Genomic DNA, 20,949 nt, shown 5'->3' on the forward strand with positions numbered 1-20,949 from the left:
GGGAAAAGGGTTGAATGATATGCCACGTGCATGGCAGGTGCGCCACTTGGTTTATGATGAGTGGTAACTGATAAGTAAGAATCCTTCGTTGTTGAGGAATTTCTGAGAGTCCACAACCCAAATCACTTCGTGGCGTCCAAAGTCGCTTTAAATTTGTCTCTCCGGTGTCTTGCCCTTTGCCATAAGGAATCACGTTGTGGCACGATCTCAATATCAATTAGGGCGTTTTATATATTCATATTGCATATAAAAAATTCCGGTAAAAAAATATTGCATATTTATGCATCTTTTTTATTCTACCTTCAATTCTTAATATAAAAACTAGTTCACTAATTTGAGCAGATTAAGAAAATTAAGAAAATTAGTTATTTGTAATAAATATATATTATTTTTTTTAAATACCATTGTTAATCATGTGAATTATCTAAAATTATCATTTGGTGAAACTTTTAACATATGCAATTATTATAAGAAATACTTTGAAAAAATAGATAAATATGATAAACAAAATGAACGGTAGCCTTGTAGCTATGATCAAATTAAATATCAAACTCGCTTTGATATTAAAAAATAAAAAGGCATAATGATTTGCGCTTTAGAAACTTACTAAAGTTCAGGCAAGTTTTAATACTCAGAATATTTACATGTGTTTAGATGTTACTTATCAATGTAGTTCTCATATTAATGGTGAAATTCAAGCACATATTTTTATGAGACATGGGTTGCACCTTATTATGAACAACAGTTGTTGTTCCATGTATATTTTGCTTCTGATAGTGTATCATATGAAAATTTAAGATTAGTTTGTTTAAGATTGAAAAAAAATAAAAAAATGATTTTGATAAGGTAAATATGAAGCACTTGCTTCCTCTGATTTACATTACAGGCACTTCTAATTACTTTTGACATATGAAGGAATGATGGTTAAGTTATCAAATTTGTCCAAGATTGATAAATTTATTTCAAAATATGTCCCTTTTTAAATTATTTGATTTAATTTTGCTAACTTTGAACCTTAATTAATATAAGGATAAAATGAGGAAAAAAGTGATTAATGAGATTGTTTTTAAATAATTTTAATAAATAAAACTTGTCATAATTATTTAATTTAACAATACCAAGGTTATAATGCTTCATAAAAAATAACAGTCAAATACTAGCATTTGATCTACTACCTTAACTGGTTCAGTTCTGGGTTTTTCTTTTTTGGTAAAACTCATCAAACTTCGTTGCAGTGTGGTCAAAAAATTGAGTTTATAAAACTAATTCAATAATATTAAATGTTATTTAATCTCGACAAATACTTTTACTTTATTTGTAGCCTCCCAGGTCTGTATGTTTTCCAAAGAAAAGAAAAGAAATATATATTAGTATTTTTGGTGAATTTTAATTAATAAAAGCTTATACTAATAATTTATAATTCGATGTTATTTGTATATTTAAAATGAATTTATTATCTTATATGTTGATAATTTGTCATATTGTGGTATTTTTTTGACACTTAGCTTTAATAATAATATATTTCTTAGTTGCATTTTTTTTGAGCTAATAGTTGTATATAATAAAGTTATTTTTATTTACTTATTATATTACCCATTTGACCAGATGATTCAACCAATCCGATCATTTACACCATGACTGCTGACTCTTTCAACTTAACATTCAGTTTGGCTTTTCAAATATTAGTTCCAATCACCGTTCCATAGTATCTTGCATGGAGGTAGTATTATTTTATATATATATATATATATGATATTTTGCCGTTATTATATTATTTGGTGTGTATCTTAATTTTGAAGTTGAATATGACTAGAATCTCTTTAACGGATATGGGTAACTGAACTTCCTGCATTTTATCATTTTATTTTATAAATTACTACTATTTTATTTTTATATACTCCATTTGTTTCTTGTTTAAAGCATCAACTAACACGTGTTTTGGTTTTTTTAATCCAAGAAATTTGCTTTGCTTTGAAAAAGCATTAAATAGTTTTTTCCTCACATGTGCTCACATCTAATAAGAATAGTTAGAGAATAAAAATTAATGTGATACTAGAGTTTAGTATAATTAATAAAGATAATATTCAAAGGGTTAAGGTTCAAATTTTTTTAAATATTTAAATTCATAATAATATTATTTTCTACTGACAATAAATATAATATTATTACTATTTTGAACTTAGAGAATAAATTTATAAAAAAAGTTTCTCAATACTTAGCAACTCATAACTAAAAAAAAAAAAACAAATTTACACCATAACCCTATTAAAATGACTTAAATTTTAGGGGAAATTGCAAAAAAAGACCTTGGAATTGTAAAAACGCAGATAGGGACCCTTGACAACTTCACTTTGGGTTTTGACAAGAATAATATGCCCTGAAGTTGTCAAAACCCAAAGTGAAGTTGTCAAGGGTCCCTATCTGCGTTTTTACAATTCCAAGGTCTTTTTTTGCAATTTTCCCTAAATTTTAATTAATTAATTAATTAATTAATTAATAACATGTAGCGTTAATTTGAAAGTTGAATATCTCTAGAAGTCCCCCATGTTCCGACTTCCCACTTCCCACTAACAGCTTGCTGATAGTGTCAGTCCGCTTCCGCTTCCGTCGTCCTCTCGCCATTCCCGCTATCCACTTCGATTATTTTCCTGTCAATGCCCCTGGCTTCTTTACCTTCAAAGGTTCAAAACTTTGATTTCTGAAGCAAATCTTCAGAAGAATCTCAACTTTTTCATACCTTGTAAGAGTTCTCGCTCGGACATTGCGTGTATTTATGCTTTTTCTTCAGTGTCGGCGTGTCGTCGTAACTTCTTTGTGCGCCTTTTTCACATTTGCGTTTTTATTGTACTAAAGTGAAATATTTAGTGGCGGGTCAACTTTTTCTTGAAGTCCATTTCGTGGGATATGATGCCTTTCTTTTACTATGCTTTATTCCTTAGTAATCAATCGGGTATAAATCCTGCTAATTGAATCCTATTGCGTTTTCTTCCTCGTTTTTCTCTTACTCTGCAGGTGGATTGAGAGCTGGTGAATTCAAGATGTTTAGGGAATTCCTTTCTTTGCTGGCAATTTTGTGGTTATGTTGGTCGCCATCAACTGGCGAAGCCCAAGCTGAGTATATGAAGTACAAAGATCCGAAGCAGCCAGTGGCGACTCGAGTTAAAGACTTACTTAGTCGAATGACGCTCGAGGAAAAGATTGGTCAGATGGTGCAAATTGACAGAAGTGTTGCCAATGAAGGGGTTATGAGAACAAACTTCATAGGTGAGGACCTCTGAAATGTGCAAGTATTATTCAATATAATACACCTTTAAGGAACTCTGTTATGCCTTCTAGCGACCCACGTCTGATTGGGTTTGTATGGCTGATTAATATAATCAGTTTTGTTATTACAGATTTAAATAAGTGGGACTGAGTCTCATACCTTACATTCTTTGATTACCACTTCTTTGGTAACTCTCATTCTCATGCTTTTATTCCCTTGAAGTTTTCCTTGAGGCCAAATATTCCATTGACTGAAAACCTTCTGTGTCATCCCGTCCTGGGAATATAGTTAATTTGTTTGCGTTAAATAAATTGTACTTGAGCTTCATGTTGAATCCCCCTTTTTTCTTTTTACCTACATGGTGGGTGACTCCTAATTCATGCGCCTCTTAATATTCTGTTATTAGTGCTCCCTGTTTTTAAGCAATCAAGCACAATACATACTCTTTCACTTTTGTCTTTATGGTGATTAATGCAATTGGCATTTAATTTGTATTTACTTTATTCACCAAAAATGAACTGTGTGCTTTTGATTATTTTCAAGTAGTCAAATGTGGTCAAGGGATGGGTAACCGGGAGAAAAAGGGAAAGGTGTGCTTTCTGTATTAGTTTATCCACCTTATACTTCAATTTGACTTCACTTTTTGCACTTATTTATTTACGCCACCTTCCTGCTTGATTACGTTTACATTTTTCACTTAATGTATTCGGGTTTTTGGATATATTTTTGAATTTCATATTTCCTTTTAAGTATGGAATTATATAACCATCTATTTGAGAGCCAGGAATAAGAAGTAAACAAAAATGTGGATAAGAACAGGTGATTGGAAGCTATGATTATGTATCTCTCAAAACAATTGTGAACTTTAGATGCTCGTAATTTTATGCAGGAAGTGTATTGAGTGGTGGTGGTAGTGAACCACTGCCAAAAGCTACTGCTGAAGATTGGGTTAATATGATCAATGGATTTCAAAAGGGGGCTTTGGCTAGTCGACTGGGAATTCCAATGATGTATGGCATTGATGCTGTTCATGGACACAATAATGTCTACAATGCCACCATATTTCCCCATAATATAGGGCTTGGAGCTACCAGGCAAGTTAAAAATTTTGAGCGATTATCCTTCAGCGTGTGTCCCGTTGATAATTTGTATGACTCTAGTCTCTAGTGTCTTGTCGTGATAATTTTTAAAGTGTTTCCATAATAAGGAGTATGATTTATGCATGAGTTACAGTTAACTGAATTTGCATTTGAATTTGTACAGCCTCAATACTTAATAGAAATAGTGCATAATTATGTATATCAATCTTTCTGTCAAATCATTGGGTCTAATTTTGAATGATCTTTGGTGCTGTTTTATGCTGATGCTTTGATGTATCTGTCTGTCCTTTGTTATAATTTATATTTTCTTGTTGACAGGGACCCTAACCTAGCATATAAGATTGGTGTTGCAACTGCTTTGGAAGTCAGAGCTACAGGGATTCCTTATGTTTTTGCCCCATGCATTGCTGTAAGCTGAATGCCGAAAAATGTTAAACTTGTGCACAAAAAGATTGGTTATGCATATAAGTTTCTCAAATCCGTATCATTTTGTTCTTTCTAATTTTACTTATTTTTCCTGAAACACTACTTATAGGTTTGTAGGGATCCGAGATGGGGTCGATGCTATGAGAGCTACAGTGAGGATCCCAACATTGTAAAAGAAATGACGTCAATCATACCTGGTCTACAAGGAGACATCCCTGTGAATTTCCGGAAAGGATCTCCATATGTTGGTGGCAAGTATGCACTTATTGATATTAAATTCCTTTTAACAAGAATGCATTTCAATATTATAGAGGAGTTTTATAGTCACATTTTATATTATGTACTTCTGATGAAGATTGAGCACAATAGCGTTGTGCGATTCATCTAGTCCATCCCACCTGGTGGGATAAGTTTTGTTGTTGTACTTTTAATGAAGATTCTCAAGGTGTTTTAGTCACATGAGATGTTTGTGGTTAATTTCAGTCACTGCTGATCATTCATATTCTACTGTTCAAATTGAAAAAAAAAATGTTTGAAAAAAAATTGTAATACCATGATTAACTATGTTTTAGGACAAAGGTAGCTGCTTGTTCAAAGCACTTTGTTGGAGATGGTGGAACAACCAAGGGAATCAATGAAAACAACACAGAGATTGATTGGCATGGGTTGCTTAGCATTCACATGCCTGCCTATTCTGATTCCATCCTTAAGGGGGTTGCTACAGTCATGGTTTCATACTCCAGTTGGAATGGGGTGAAGATGCATGCAAACCGTAACTTGGTTACTGGCTTCTTGAAGGATACCTTGAAGTTTAAGGTGATGGATGAACATTTTGCACTTCTTTTTCCCCCTGGTATAATTACCATTACGGTTATACCATACAATGGAAACTGCCGCCAAAATTTTCTGTTCATTTGACATTTATTTGATGATCTCATTGTCACCAAATGACAGAGAGCACACCATCTAGTTAGATATTAGTTCTAGAAATGAAGTGTCTGTTGAGCTTTTCAATATATTTTATTTTTGAAGGGAAAAGGCTTTTGGTATCCTTCACCATGAGTCCATTGAAGTCTGTTGTTGAGCATTGAAGAATGGTATTTAAAGAAAGTACATGTTTGCGGGAGTTCCAGGCAACAAGCCTGCTGCCATTGGATCCCATGGATTATTAAGCAAGCATATATGGCAAATATAAAAGCTACACGGATTCAGAGTTAAATGCTAGCTTGAAAAAAAAATGCTAGCTTAATAAGGAAATTAAAGGTCCTTATTTTTTTCAAATAAAATAAACCACATGCATCACATCAGACATTTGCTTAGTTAGATAACGAGAATATCAGATATGAATATCTAGTCATTAATGAGGTCAGGGTCAAATTCCTACACGTTATAATTTCAGTGGTATCAAAAGATATTGCAAAACCTTTGTTATGATAGCTATATGAAGAATCTATGTGATTTCTACATGGATTGCATTCAATTGACTCCCACAGGAATGCTACCAAACCAGTCTTTTGTTTAATTAAATTCATAGTTGCCAAGTACAAAGAAACATGGTTTACATTGCATGCTAACCGCAAAAATCTATTCCTCTTATTTGTCAGGGATTTGTAATCTCTGATTGGCAAGGTATTGACAAGATCACAACACCACCTGATTCAAACTACTCATATTCTGTTGAGGGGTCCGTTGGAGCTGGCATTGATATGGTTGGTTTGCAGTTTTTGTCCAAATTGCTTGTAGAATTGAGGGGGGAGAGTATGATTTCTGCATGGATGTAGCTTATGGACCATGTAATGTGTACTGTAGCATAGGATTTTACAACTTAGTGTTTCTTGTGTTTGATTTTCATTGCAGGTGATGGTCCCATACAAATACTCAGAGTTCATCCAGGATCTTACCATTGCAGTCAAGAACAATGTCATTCCAATGGAGCGTATCAATGATGCTGTTGAGAGAATTTTGCTTGTGAAATTCACCATGGGTCTGTTTGAGAATCCTCTGGCTGATCTCGGTTTAGTCAATGAGCTTGGGAAACAGGTAAGACATTCTAACTTTTCAATCTAATAGAAGATTTGAAATGAACTTTATTTGCAATTTAGTTCATTTGAATAGTATCTTGTGAAATGACGTTCTCTTTGATTTCGTAATGAACATCATTCTTGATGATAGTGTTCTTTGCAATGGATGCTCAGGCAATTTCAAATTTATATATGATTAGTAATAAAATCCAGGGTATGGGGATCTACTTGGCCTAGCCCTTGGATTACGTGATGGGAACGGGGAACTGCATATTCCTTTGTCAGTTTTCTCAGAATCCACCTACCCTGACCAATTGGGGTGCGAAATGAACATCTTTGGTTCAGGAAATTTCCAATCAATCCATTTTAGATAAGCACTTCTGCCTGAAATTTTCAGATCACAATCACTTTAGAAAAACACTTTTTATAAACCTGGATTTTTAAGATCTATTATATAAAGAAGCAAAATATGATGTCCCAATTTCTTTGTCATACTTTCCTGCATTAACTTTTAATAATGCCTCCTAAGCATTTTAAAAATGAAACTGATATTGAACTTCACTGGCATTGCTTGTTTGCTGTAATTTATAATATAAGAGCCCTGAGATGTAATATACCATATTGTTTACATTCAGGAACACAGGGATCTAGCAAGGGAAGCTGTGAGAAAATCACTTGTGCTGCTTAAGAATGGAAAAAATGGGAGTACTCCACTCCTTCCTCTCCCTAAGAAAGCCTCAAAAGTCCTAGTTGCTGGTACTCATGCTGATAATTTGGGGTATCAGTGTGGTGGGTGGACAATCAAATGGCAAGGATTTAATGGCAACGAGGACACGAGGGGTAAGTAACTCTCAAACATGCCTAATGCATATATGGTGGATGCATCACAGCTTATGCGCTTCTGGCCCCTGCATGCACCAATTGATATTATATGCTGGAGAAATAATAAACAGGCATTCTTTAATTAATTTGAAAATTTTGAATTGTACAGAATCCTGCAGCAGTGCAGAGACTCTAATTAATGATTATCACTAGATTAGATGCTATATTGATTGCATGGTCTCGGATGAATAATGGTAGGTAAATGCGTTCCTATGAGGTAAACAGAAGTAGCTGTTGCTTAATTCCTTAGTTGCTATAATGTTAGCTGTGCTTAATAACGGCAGATAGACTTCCATGAGACGTTCATCTTGTCAGTTTATGCCCCCCTTTAGTTCAATGCACATTCAATCTAAAACAAAATATCTTAATATACTGCATCGGTAGGCATGTTCACTCCAATCAAACCTAGGTTTTGTCTTCATCTTGTTTCTGCTCTAACTCTAACTGAATATAGGTTTCTTTTTTTATGTTGTTTTTGTTCTCATTTCCAGGTAATTTTTCTGTGTTATTTTTTGGTGTTGTCATTCCTGGCTGGAGACGTTTGGTAGACAGCCGAAATCATTTCCCATGGAAGTAAGCTAAAATGGAAACAAACTGACGGATTTCGTTTTCGTGGACAGGAACAACTATTCTTGGTGCTATAAAAATGGAAGTTGATCCTAACACAGAAGTTGTCTATCGTGAGACCCCTGATAGTGATTTTGTCAAGTCCAGCGACTTTGAATATGCCATTGTTGTTGTTGGCGAGCCTCCTTATGCTGAGACTGCTGGGGACAGCACAACACTTACAATGGTCGATCCTGGCCCTGATATCATCAAGAATGTTTGTGAGAATGTTAAATGCGTCGTTATCGTTGTTTCTGGCAGGCCTATTGTTATTGAACCCTATGTGTCCTCGATAGATGCGCTTGTGGCAGCATGGTTACCTGGCACAGAGGGTCAGGGTGTGACAGATGTCCTTTTTGGTGAATATGGATTCAGTGGGAAGCTTCCAAGAACATGGTTCAAATCGGTGGATCAACTCCCAATGAATGTAGGAGATCCTCACTATGATCCACTTTATCCTTTTGGTTTTGGACTAACAACTGAATCTGTTAAGGATCTCGTAGCAAGGTAAACTTCAAAAGGCCATAAAAAGGCATGCATATTAAAGTATTCTTTCTCTTTATGATGACGGTTTAACTGTTAATCTTATTATTTTGTTGTGACTTAAGTTGGGATTTTCATTTTTACTTTTTCTTTTTTTGAAGGAAAAAGGTTTTGGGGAAAATCAGCTAGGAAACATTAATCTTTTGACTCTTACAGTTTTGATTCGGTTGTGCATAAATGTTATGCTGTTCTAATCTTACAGTGAACATTTATGGAAATTTAGATAGAGCCTCGTTCATGTTATTAGGCTTGTGTATTACTTATTAAGCTACCTTTTATGTGCAGGTCAACCTCAGCTGCTGCTGGTTTGAATGTTTCTATATTTGCTGTATTGAAGACTGTGATCTTCATCTTATTATTTTCCAGGTAAGGATTTGACAGAACAAGGAAAAATACAACTAATTACTCCAAACTATAATTATTTTCGTGAAATGGATTCCTTTAAGTTGGGATATTGTGAAATTTTCGTAAATAATTACTTAAAATCTGATTTGCGGGTCCTTTTTCTTTATTTAATTTAATTCGTTATATTTATGATTATAATTATTAAAATTCATTTGCAGGTTAAGCGGAATTTATGGGGGAGTTTATTGAAGCTGGCTGATAGAGATCTAACTTAAAATTGTTGCCAGCATTTTTTTTAAACCTTCATTAATGGCAATTCATTGTAGTGGGAGAGTCCTATCAAAATTTCTAGGAACAATTAATTTGAACCATTTTTTTTAATTATAATTGATCCTTTCACCATTAATAGAATAGAATTCGATTTCCTTAACCGAGCTTCGCCCGAGATATAGCTAATTTGATCAAAGCATATGAGATGGCACCTGTTGTAGTGGGGTGTGTTCAAAGAAACACAAAATTAACAGAAACTATCAAAGCCCATACATATTATAATTAGTTTTTTTACCTCTATTTTGCATCTAAATTGAAGTGATTGATTTCACGATGAATTAAGATTTGAATTTCTGTTTAAAAAAGTATTCACATTTAATGTTGAACAAAGCTTTAAACATGATTGTTTACAATAGCAGGATACTAAAATAATTTATAAATTAATTATTTATATTCAAATTTTAACTAATTTGACGTTGGGCGTGTGTAGCAAAATAGTTTAAAATTTATTTAGAAAAATTCTAATAAAATATACCCAAAATACTGAAATCCCAATTTAGTGATTTTGCAAGTATTCATTTGGGATTTGCAAATCAATATTATTAATATCAATATCAATATATAATCAATAGCTCTGCCATCAAGCTGCCAACAAAAACAGGTTAACACCGAATCCAAACTGAAATTACTGGACACGAGCTGTATCGCCAAAAAAAAATCCTTCCTGAATCCTGACGCGAAAATTTGAAATTCAAATTCAAATTTCAGTTCACCCTTAACTCTGAAACATCCATATAATTTACCCACCATTCAAGCACTCTGCAAGGTTGTATGTGTGACAAGGTCATGTTATGGAAGAGTTGTTTCCAGGTACTCTCGCATCCAATGATGTTTATTTTCATTGCTTATGTGATTTGATGTTCTTGTCATGTTTATTTTCATTGTAGCCAACAGGAATATAATGATAAAGGTGTGGGCTTAAATTGATATATGCTTTTCACTTGCATTCACATGTTTGGAAGTTCACGTGGGAAAAACCAAAGGACTAACATGATCCTCTGGATTTTTTTTTTTTTGGAACAGAAACTGAAACTAGTGCAAAATACCAAACAGTCCAGACTCTAGCTAACTCCTGCCATCATCCCCTTTATATCAGAAGGAGGATGGCTTGATCCTCTGGATTCCTCATCGGTAATTTTCTTCATGATGATTGAATATAGCTGTTCAAATATGTTCAAAAGGAGGTTTACAAATTTTTCTATTGAAGTTAGAGGTACCTCCTTCAGTTAATTTCAGCTTATTTATGGGAAGCCATTGTTGAAGCCAAATATTCAATAATGGAAGCAACTGTTTTCCATATCATTTAGTTATAAAAGTTGGCCTGTGTTACTTTTTCGTGCAATCAAAGGAAGGGTCTAGATTTCCGAATCCCGTCCTTATCCATGGAGATAATTTTTTGTCCCCTATAACATGCAAGAAGTATTAAAGATTCGATAGTGTGCATGTTGCTGTCAAAATGCCTTTTGTTTTTCTCGGGACGAGTATTTTGGCTGTCTTGGATGTTATTACCTTCAGTCCTTAATATAAGATCTTGTTTGATTTTTATTTTGATCCTAAATATAAGACTCTAATAACCTTTGTCTTTCATATTTATCTATTTTTTTCTCAAGGTAATCATTTTAATAATAATAGTTTTAGCTAACACACTTATGAGCAACAATATTTTAGGAAAAATAACATCTATTTGTTACAAATAACTAACTTAACTAGTTTTTTTAATCTACTAAAATTAGTCAATTGGCTTTTATATTAAGTACCAGAGGTAGTACCTTACTATAGCTATTAATATTTGAAGAAAATACTGTTTTAGTTTTATTTTTCCATTTGATGCTCTCCCAAGATCAAAGTACTGAGTATGGAGAAGTTTTCAATGAACTTTCATATTGAAATTTTTTTCATTTTTGCAGCTGAAATTTTTTTCATTCCTTTTTTATTGTTCATATATCAGAATCATGGACATATAGGTATACAAGTGATCACCACAAGTGTCAGAGCTAAGAATTGTGGGTAAATTATATAGATGTTTCAGAATACTGATGACTATTCTTATATAGTAAAGTGATCATGGGATCTCTGGCAACATCTAATACATATTCTGAATTTTTGAAATAAAAGTAGACAACAACGAAATTGGAGTAAGTAATAGCTAAATAAGAATAGTTACCAAATTTTTAGAAGCAAAAGTAATCAATTGAGATGCAAGAATAATCAATAACTAAACGAGTGATTGTCAGATATCTAAAAATAAATATAGTTAATAGCTAAATAAAAATAACTAATATTTAAACAAGAGTAGTTCTCATAGCTTTGGTGACCAGTTGTCAAAGCTCCTATGGCTGGGCACTGGAGGGGTGACTAGTGCAGAGCATTCATGAAGAAAAAAGTGCAGGGCGTTTGCATTATTTCGTAATATTTAAGAAAGTTCAAAATAGTATAAGAGGTTTGATTCATGATTTTAAAATTTACCTACCACTATTTGTCATTTACCAATTTTTAGAACATTTTTATTTTCATTTCCCCATTATAAGTTAATTGAGCATGTTTTGTTGTGTGATGCATGAGGATATTTTAAATGCAGCAGCTTGAATGTTTGTTTAGCTCGAAAACAAGTGAAGCGGAACAAATTCGACCATTAATGTTCATTGTCACTGACACGACGAAGGCAATTTCACCTTGCTCTTACTCAGATGAACTCTCTCACTGAGTCCATGCGACGCAAGCCTTCGACCACCATTGCTGCCACGGCTGGCTTTGAAACAAATAAAGCCTCGACCAAAGTGAAATCACATTTCCATTGTGTTTCTCTTTCTTTTCTCCTTTCCAGTTCCTTTCCTCATCATCTATCATTCGCTGCCTCTTGCTTTTCATCTCATCTAGGTATTATTGCCACTATATTGATGTAAGCTTTATCCCTCGAACGACACCATGGATTTTAGCAAAACTTAAAAAAAAGGAACGACGCCATGGAAAGAGGGTCTCAAAAATGCAACTTCTGTGACACTTTGAATTGCTTCAACTCTCAACATCTAATGATCTTGGAGCTTTCAAAAGAGGGGAAGTGGAAAAGAGAGGGCTGCAATGCATGGCAAGCTTCTGGTATGGCAAAAGAAATGAGCTGAAGAAGAAAGGGTGGGAGAAGAGGAGATCATTGGTGACATTTTTATCGAAATACTATAAATAGTAAAACAAATTGCCCAGATGCTACTCATATGCTGCATTTTTGAAACTCGTTTAGACTGGCTGAGAGGGTGAACTAGTTCAACTTTCTTCTTTTTTCATTTTAGGTAAATATTACAGCTGAGGGCCCCATTTCATCAATGCTATGCGCCTATGCCACATCTCTGCCCCTTCTGAATTTTGGAAAAAATTACAATCAATTATCCTTTTACTGCAAATAATCCAATTTACTCCCCTTCTTTTTCTTTTCCTTTTTTTTTTTCTTCTTTTTAGTATCTCCTTCTAGATAGAAGGGATATGAGTAGATTTTTTAGAAAGACCTTTTATTATGATAGTACTTGTTGCTGAAGTGAGATAGTACCTCGTTATGACAATACAATTCTTCACCATGACGACACTCATAAATCGCAACTAATGAAAGAAAAGTTCAGAAATCCTATGTTTAGGGCTTCTATTCAATCTTAGAATCTCATAAACTCCATTATTTTTGAGATAGTTCACCGTACCAATTATTCACCAGATACTATAGATGATTTTAACAGTTTTTTCATTTATTTTTCTTATTGTAGTTTGTTTACAGTTTACCTTATGAGTTATGCCTAAGTTAACGACTCCTCAGAGAAACTAGTAGGATAAATAGGAAAGAGTTTTTGTTACTTGGATTCTCTAAGCAGTTGCAAGAATCACCCAAAACACACTTTGATGTTCTCGTGAACATCTATCGTTACTCTAAGTCAAATTGCATCAAAGAGTTAGAGAATTGCTCAGGGTTCATCATAGAGAGAGCAATACCCTAGTTAGGGAAAGAGAATGAGGAGGAGTAGAGTAGGAAAACATACACAAAGGAATTAGGATGGCTTATCATTACTCCCAAACCTCACAAACTTCTCTAAGAGTTACCTTAAGGAACCCTAACAAAGCAAAACTCTTACTCTTAATAAAATAACAAAAGTGACAGCATGAATCCCTAAACTTCATTTAAAAATTTTGACTATTCGCTGTGGCCAGTATGACTCTTTGCCACGGCAATGGTACCTAACTGAAACGCCACGTTTTAGATTCTTTGCTGCAGCGAACGCTACATTGTGTATACTAAATGAGATTAAATATTACTTTTATAATCAAATATAAATGTTTTATATGTTTTAATTAAAAATATTATGTACACACAAATAAATAAAATCAGATATAATATTTTGAGTTTTAACCGATTAATATATATGATTTCAACTAATTTAACATAATCAAACATTATATAATACATAATTATATATAGAATCAAATATATAATATCTCAACACTCTCTATTAATGTTGGTTTGGTACAATTAAACATTTAAATTACTTTAGTAATTTTTTATATTTTATCGGGTGATTATTATTTATGAATGTTATTGTATTTTATTATTATCAATTAAATTTTATTATTTTAATACGGTCAATTTGATCTCGGTTTAATTCATTGACTTTTGATCCACTGTCTTGATAGGTGCAGTGCCCAGCCCCTTTTTTTATTGTATGTTTTTTCCTCTTAAATTTTCCCATTTTCCCCTTTAGACAACATCAAGTCAGACCTCCACAATGTTCATCCCAAAATTAGCATTTTTGAAAAAAATTCTAAATAATTTTCAAAAGCTTCATTGACCTTATTATTTCAATATATATATATATATATATATTGTTCGCTTAATATTTAAGATTTCGTGCTCAGCTGGTCTATCTTCTCATTTTATTGCCCTTAAAGTACGCTTGGGTCGGTGGTGTTTGTCCAAAGACAATCGTCAAGGTACGACCCTAAAACTTTATTAAACTTTATTTCAGCGGACTTAAATATCTTTTGCTTCTAACGTAATTCTCACATTCTTTTTTAATATTATCCTAACAATTTTCCATAATATTGAATTGCCCCGTAATAACAAAGTTTCAACATAAAATAAACCAAAACTATTTTAAAAAGGGAGAATTGAAACTTGGATGACTCGTGCAAGAACAAAATTAAGTTTTGTCCACATGGGCAAGGATAAATCAGAGAGAATTATAATTAAGTCTCAAAAAAGAAAACTAATTACTAAATAATCTCAATAACAATCTAAGCAGCCTATAATAGAGAACGAGAACTTCCGAGACTTATTTTGTAATTATTTTTTCTTTAAAATCTCATCATAATTGTTCGAGTAATTATTGAGATCTATCAAACTTATCCATCCATTATGCAAAGTAACCTTTTATTTTAACAAGTGTAATATCTAAAGTGAAAATAATCTTATCATTATGGCCCTCTTTCAAAAGAAAACAAAATAAATTTACCACTTAGAAATTACGAATTAAATTTCCTATTGTCATTGGAAGCATATTTCATACTCATGACTTAGCTCATCTTCCATCTAAACCATTTGAATTGACTTTGAACGGTACATACCTAATCTAATTATTATATTTTAAATAAATTTTTTTATTTTAACAAACGTAGAATTTAAAATGAAAGTAATCTTATGATTGTTATTTTTCAAAAAAGAGATAAATTTATTATTTGAAAAATCACATATTAAAATCTTTAACCAGTCCATACTAAATCTAAACGATTTGAATCTCATCCCAATGATGAAAAACCCTTGTCATCTTTATTGAAAGAGATCCTCAGTTAATCTAAGGCCAATAAATTTTAACGAATAATTTTGCAACTAGTTCATAAGAGCTGTCTTAAGGGTGGGGGATCCTTAGTCCAAGGCAATTTTTTTATTTTCCATTTTAAGGCTACTTTATGATCTTTTTTAAGGTAACTTTATGAATGATTTTTCCCCTCTCTGTCTTTTTTTGAAACTTTAAGAGGAGCGTCTGTGGACTCAAGGCCCAAGGTAGGGCCCACCATCAGCCCATGTTTGCCGACCAGTGGCTTTTGTCCTTATCCTCTCACTACTTTGTAAAGGGACCGCCCTCTCCCTCCCTCTCCCTCTCTCACCTCCCAAGTCTCATCCATCCGCACACGTTTGTTAATATATTCAAAGTTACAAACGTATATGCATCTCTCTCAATTGTGAATCCAAACGGTTCTGTTTTCTAACGTGAAATCACAATATTAGCCTTGTCTTCCTTAAATATGGCCTCTCTCCCATGAAATCCCATCCTTTATAGATTGTTTTGTTACTTGTGCTTCTCTCCTAAGATTTATTGAAAAAAAACATGTAGCCATCAGTCATGATCATGTGTTTAATTAAATTTATTTATAAATTGAAATCTCACATCCGTCTCATTTCATTGATTTTTATAAGACAAATGATTTATTTAGTTTTAAGTTTTGGTTAATTATTTTTTAAAGAGATCATTGATTTATATTGTTCCTTTAGTCCCATTTATAAAATGAAGAAAAATATTTTTAAATCACATTTATATGTCACATCATTAAATTTTTAACATAAACATACTATTTTATCTTTTAATTATTATTGCATTGATTATATTTTGTTGGCAAGTATATAGATTCAATAGGGATAAAATTAAAAAAAGTTGTTAAATTTTAAAACACAATTAATAAAAATTAATATTTTTCTTAATTCTAATAAAACATATTAGAAGTAACTAATAAATAAATATAAGCAGGATAGTATTTCAATTTTAAAGGATTAGATTGTAAGCATAGGTTGAAATAATTTCAAAATGGTTAAGCAAACCCTTGCTAAGGAGAGATTTACAATTTTCACTTAATCAATACCTTCAATGGTTTCTCACTCATTTCTTTTAATTTACCTATTTTTTTAGTCCTTTTTAGATATTTGTTTTTTTAAAAAATTGTTTGTTTAAAAAATACGTTGGCAAAAGAATTTGTAAAAGATTTATAGTCATCTTTTTTTTTTTTTTAAACAACGAGAAAGAAAAGTTCACAAATTGGTTAGATCCACAATCAAATCAATTAAGTTAGTTTTAATGCCTGAAATTTCTGTAAAAACGTTATATTCTTAAAGCATCTTTTTAAAGAAAGGTTTGCAAACTAGTTAGAACAAATCAAGTCAATTAAATGGGTTTTAATACATGAAAAATCAATTTTAACTTTACTCTTTAATAGATTTGATTCAATTTATGCCGACCCAATCAAATTAGTTCATCAACTTTGAATACCCATAATACCTGATAATGAAACATCATCCAAAAAACTTGATTGACAATGAAAAGCTTATTCAAGTCAATTTATGAACATTCAAGTCTTCATCTCTCATTTCTAAACCAACCTATCCACAAACCTTCAACTTCTACTTCCCCAACTAAAACAGCCAAACAACCTAGCTATTTATTATTAATATTATGTAAATTGATTTAAAATAAACATAATATTGGAAGCATTGGAATTTCGGCAATAGAAGCTGTGTCTTGCTTATTATCCAAATCAAGGAGGAGGGTAGTTTGGTCATTTTGATAGGGGATGAGTTGGGGAATCAAATCATCTCAAATTTTATGCTTTCAATATAAGAAACAAGCCACGCACTGAGCCTATGATTAATTCCCATCTCGTATAAACTAATAATTCTCTTCTGCCCAAAAATGCTAAAAAAACACAATAAATTTAAACCAAAAAAATCTGAAGTGGTCATTTTATGTTTTTAATTCCTTCTAGAGATTAGATTTGTCATTAAATTTATGAATAATTTTAAAAATTTATCATAACTTTATAATTTTTCCAAAAAACTAAGGATAAATATAAATTTAAAAATAATTATATTTTAAAGATACTTTATGTTATATATATATATATATATATATATATATTTATATCATGTGAGCCCTTAATAATTTTCTCCAGAAAAAGGGTCCCAAAAACCACCTGCAAGTGCTGGTCCGCATCACCATCAAATGCTAAACTCAGCCTTATTCAATAAAAATAAATAAATAAATAAATAAAAGTTCATCATCTGCTGAGCACCACAGTTGAAAATAGACAAAAAGTAAGAAACCCACTCCACACTAAACCAAACCAAACCAAACCAAGGGAGAGATAGAGAGGAATCTCTCTGGTTGTTTGGGACTCAAGCTTTCCTTCTTCCTCTTCTTCTTCTTCTCCTCCTTTTTTCCTTTTCAATGCAATCTTCCTCCATATGAGGAAAACTAAAGCTACCACAAGGTTGCGTTTCTTCCTGTGATTGAACTCCACAAATCAGAGGAAGGAACACAGTTTTTGACTTTAGCTTCCTTTGAATATGGTTCAAAGGAAGGTACCCAGCAAGCTTGGCGTTCAAGCAGATCACCATGTTAAATCTGATAAGCGCTTGGCAAACTTGAGCCAAGATGGCAAAACCAGAGGAGGGGCTGATATGAAGAAGAAAATGAAGAAGTCCAGGTCAATTAAGCTCTCTGACATGGATATTCTCAAATCAACACCTCCAAAGAAGAGCTTCTCTCAGCCAGGAAAGCCTCCTCCTTTTGTTCAAGTTCATCCTACTGTATCATCGTCTTCCCCACAGAAGCAGACACCTTTGATCAGAAAAAGTGATGGGTCTCCCAATTACATGAAGCCCACAAGCAGTTCGGATGCCAAGAAGGAGCTTTTTCCTGTGAGTCTTCGAAACTCTAAATGTAACTCAAAGTCTAGCTCTGTTTCTGCTAAGAAACCTGCAAAAGCTTTGACAAAATCATCACCTAGTTTGAAACTTGTGAGGACCTTAACGAAGACTCCAAGTTTTAAGAAATCCTCTAGAGTTTCTCTTTGTGCTGATTTGAATGCTCAGAGAGCTACCTGTTCTTCAACTTTGAAGGACTCAAAGTTTCCTCCTTACCTCATGCTTAATCCTGGGGCTACTGAGTCTGAAGGGACTTCAGTTAGGAAGGTTTGCCCATACACCTATTGTTCTCTGAATGGTCATCGTCATGCTCCTTTGCCTCCATTGAAGATCTTCTTGTCTGCAAGGAGACGTATTATGAAGACCCAGAAGAGTATGAAGCTGGAAGCCTTAAGTCCTCGGAAGTTGAAGGTACCCTGTGAGCCAAAGAAGGAATCTGAAGCTGACATGGATTTCTTCATCGAAATCTATGCTAAGAAAAATGGGGATGAAGAAGAAATCGGACAAATGGGCTCCACCAAGAGGTTTGGGGGTGAAGAGAACATCAAGTCCACAACGGATGATGATATGAAGCAAGTTGTTGCAAGCTTGTCTGATGGATCTCCGAAGTCTGAGATAGATTCTGAGGAAGCTTATGGAAAGTACTTCGATGATGCTAAAATCAAAGCAGATTCGAAGGGGAGCTTCATTCAAAAACAAGTAGCCGAATTTGCAGATGAAAAGCATTTACCTATCTGGTCTGGTGAAGAAATAAGCATTGGAAGTTACAGTAGTGAGGGGGAAGTGGATGGTTCTAATTCTGTAGCTACTGATATGGAGTGGGAGCATGAAGAGGATGATGCTGATTCTTCAGTTCTCACAGAGGAGAATGACTCAAAAGTTGAATCATCATCTGAGAGTTCACATGATGTTTCTGTGATGTGGTTAGATGACATCATTAACATCTACTATGAAAACGTTGTAGCTGAAGTTTCCCAAGAATCTAAAGCCAAAGAAATTATCTATTTTGAATCACAACATTATGGGATCCATTGTGGCATGGAAAGGACAAATGAAAGCTTGGAGACTCAAGAAGGAAATAGCGGAGAAAATGAAACAGTCATGGATGCCACAGTTCACTCTTCAAATTTCTCAAAGACATTTGGAGAACAGGAAGAAACAGGTGAGCAGATTCTGGAAAACAATGATGTTTCAGAGGCAGAGAATTTGACGAACAATGAAGTTCTGGAACTGGAGAACGATGGGGCAGATTGCATCACTACAGTACATACCAATACCTTAGATGAACAGGAAAACACGCCTCTCCAACAAGATGATTTGAGTATGTCACAGGCTGACCTAATTTCAGATGCTTCACAGGAATGCTATGAATTAAATCAGTTTGAGACTGAGGAAGATGTTGCTGACAATCATTTTACCCCGGTGGAAGAACCACTTATGGCTGAGACTAATGATAAAATGGAAAAGGAAGATAATGAGGATTTCAAGGAAGAAACAGTTGGAAATTATGTTTCTGATGCCTCTCAGGATGGTTGTGAATCTTCAGAGGTTGAAAGTAGCCAAGGCCAGAAGGTGAGTGAATCTTGTGAGGCTGATAAGGTCAGTGAAAAAGAGAACTCAAGCCAAGATATTAGTGAAGAAGATAACTTAGAGAGCTCAAGCAGCACAGGTGGCGAAGAGAAGGGCCCAAGCAATAATTGGAAAGGGGCTGAGAGGCGCAAGAGAGCGGTTCAAGAGGAGGATGAAATGAGGAAGTTCAACCCTCGGGAGCCAAATTTCCTGCCTTTGGTTCCAGATCCAGAAGCAGAAAAGGTTGATCTGAAGCACCAGATGATGGATGAGAGGAAAAATGCAGAGGAATGGATGCTTGATTATGCTCTGAGACAAACTGTCACAAAACTTGCTCCTGCTAGGAAGAGGAAGGTGGCACTGCTAGTGGAAGCTTTTGAATCAGTAACACCAATACCCAAATGTGAAACTCACATGAGAAACAAATCATCCTTTGCACATCCAAGACCTATTCAAGCTTGTAGATGAGGTAAAACATGGAACTTCCCTCCTTTCTCTAATAATGAAGACCTATTTTACATCACCTTAGTATCTGAAAGCATAATCTGTTTAATGAAATACTAAACTGATAAGGACCCAATATGACATAGACCCAGTAAACAACAAGTTTCTCTTTTCTTTGCTAGTGTGCAGGTGAAGATTGGAGGTGAGAAACTTGCACTATCGTCTTTATCATTAAGCAGAGGCAGCAGAGTAGCAAGATCAGCAGGAGAAAACCAGTTTTGCAATGACACTAGAACAACTAACTTGTTGTGCAACTCCTGTGAAGGCAGAGGAAGAAGCTTCAGGCAATAAGGGAATTAGGGTTGTTCATTGGAAACTGAAACCCCAGAAAGGCATTTTGTAGTTCTTACTTCCTGCTAAGCTCTGTGGGTTTGTTTCACATAATTGTTCAGCGTACTCAATGGTGTTTACAATCTGTAGCTGTGTCTGCTGCACTGATATTGTGTTTGTTAAAACGGTTGTGGGTTAATTTAGTCTACTTGTTTGTATTATGCAGAAGCAAAATTAATTATTATGTATGACATGGTATTTCATTTATTCATTTGCACTGAAACTTGATAGTCATGGAAATGCAGACTGAAAAATAAATTGGTCTGGTTATTGTAAAATGCAGAAAAACTCTGGTAAACGGTTGTG

The 20,949-nt window shown here is 33.7% G+C and overlaps 2 protein-coding genes across 5 annotated transcripts; both read left to right on the forward strand.

Annotated features, from left to right (window-relative positions):
- The first annotated feature begins 2,670 nt into the window (after positions 1-2,670).
- LOC114744879 (beta-glucosidase BoGH3B-like) lies at positions 2,671-9,618 on the forward strand. 2 transcript variants are annotated; one of them, XM_028933022.1, is made up of 12 exons: positions 2,671-2,740; positions 3,013-3,264; positions 4,155-4,359; positions 4,684-4,774; positions 4,901-5,046; positions 5,364-5,607; positions 6,396-6,500; positions 6,649-6,831; positions 7,448-7,652; positions 8,315-8,807; positions 9,129-9,209; positions 9,407-9,618. In XM_028933022.1, exons 2-12 carry the CDS (start codon positions 3,039-3,041, stop codon positions 9,435-9,437), a joined length of 2,010 nt encoding a protein of 669 aa, XP_028788855.1. In that variant the 5' UTR covers positions 2,671-2,740; positions 3,013-3,038; the 3' UTR covers positions 9,438-9,618. The 2 variants fall into 2 exon arrangements, with proteins under 2 accessions (XP_028788855.1, XP_028788856.1); XM_028933023.1 differs by lacking the exons at positions 9,129-9,209; positions 9,407-9,618 and having other exon boundaries at positions 8,315-8,487; positions 8,562-8,671.
- An 8,042-nt stretch (positions 9,619-17,660) lies between these two features.
- On the forward strand, positions 17,661-20,877 carry LOC114744885 (calmodulin binding protein PICBP). 3 transcript variants are annotated; one of them, XM_028933031.1, is made up of 3 exons: positions 17,662-18,538; positions 18,941-20,278; positions 20,436-20,877. In XM_028933031.1, exons 1-2 carry the CDS (start codon positions 17,881-17,883, stop codon positions 20,275-20,277), a joined length of 1,995 nt encoding a protein of 664 aa, XP_028788864.1. In that variant the 5' UTR covers positions 17,662-17,880; the 3' UTR covers position 20,278; positions 20,436-20,877. The 3 variants fall into 3 exon arrangements, with proteins under 3 accessions (XP_028788861.1, XP_028788863.1, XP_028788864.1); XM_028933028.1 differs by having other exon boundaries at positions 17,661-20,278; XM_028933030.1 differs by having other exon boundaries at positions 17,661-20,278; positions 20,443-20,877.
- Positions 20,878-20,949: the final 72 nt, after the last annotated feature.

The sequence above is a fragment of the Neltuma alba genome, unplaced genomic scaffold (assembly GCF_004799145.2).
Source record: "Neltuma alba isolate B1F8T4 unplaced genomic scaffold, ASM479914v2 tig00004468_pilon, whole genome shotgun sequence".
Lineage (NCBI taxonomy): Eukaryota > Viridiplantae > Streptophyta > Magnoliopsida > Fabales > Fabaceae > Neltuma > Neltuma alba.

Bases quoted from the DNA above. Each gene is read 5' to 3' on its own strand.
- LOC114744885 (XM_028933028.1), top strand. From the start codon at position 17,881: ATGGTTCAAAGGAAGGTACCCAGCAAGCTTGGCGTTCAAGCAGATCAC.
- LOC114744879 (XM_028933022.1), top strand. From the start codon at position 3,039: ATGTTTAGGGAATTCCTTTCTTTGCTGGCAATTTTGTGGTTATGTTGG. The intron at 5,608-6,395 runs GTGATGGATGAA...CTTATTTGTCAG, and splicing joins AGGATACCTTGAAGTTTAAG to GGATTTGTAATCTCTGATTG. The intron at 6,501-6,648 runs GTTGGTTTGCAG...TTTTCATTGCAG, and splicing joins TTGGAGCTGGCATTGATATG to GTGATGGTCCCATACAAATA.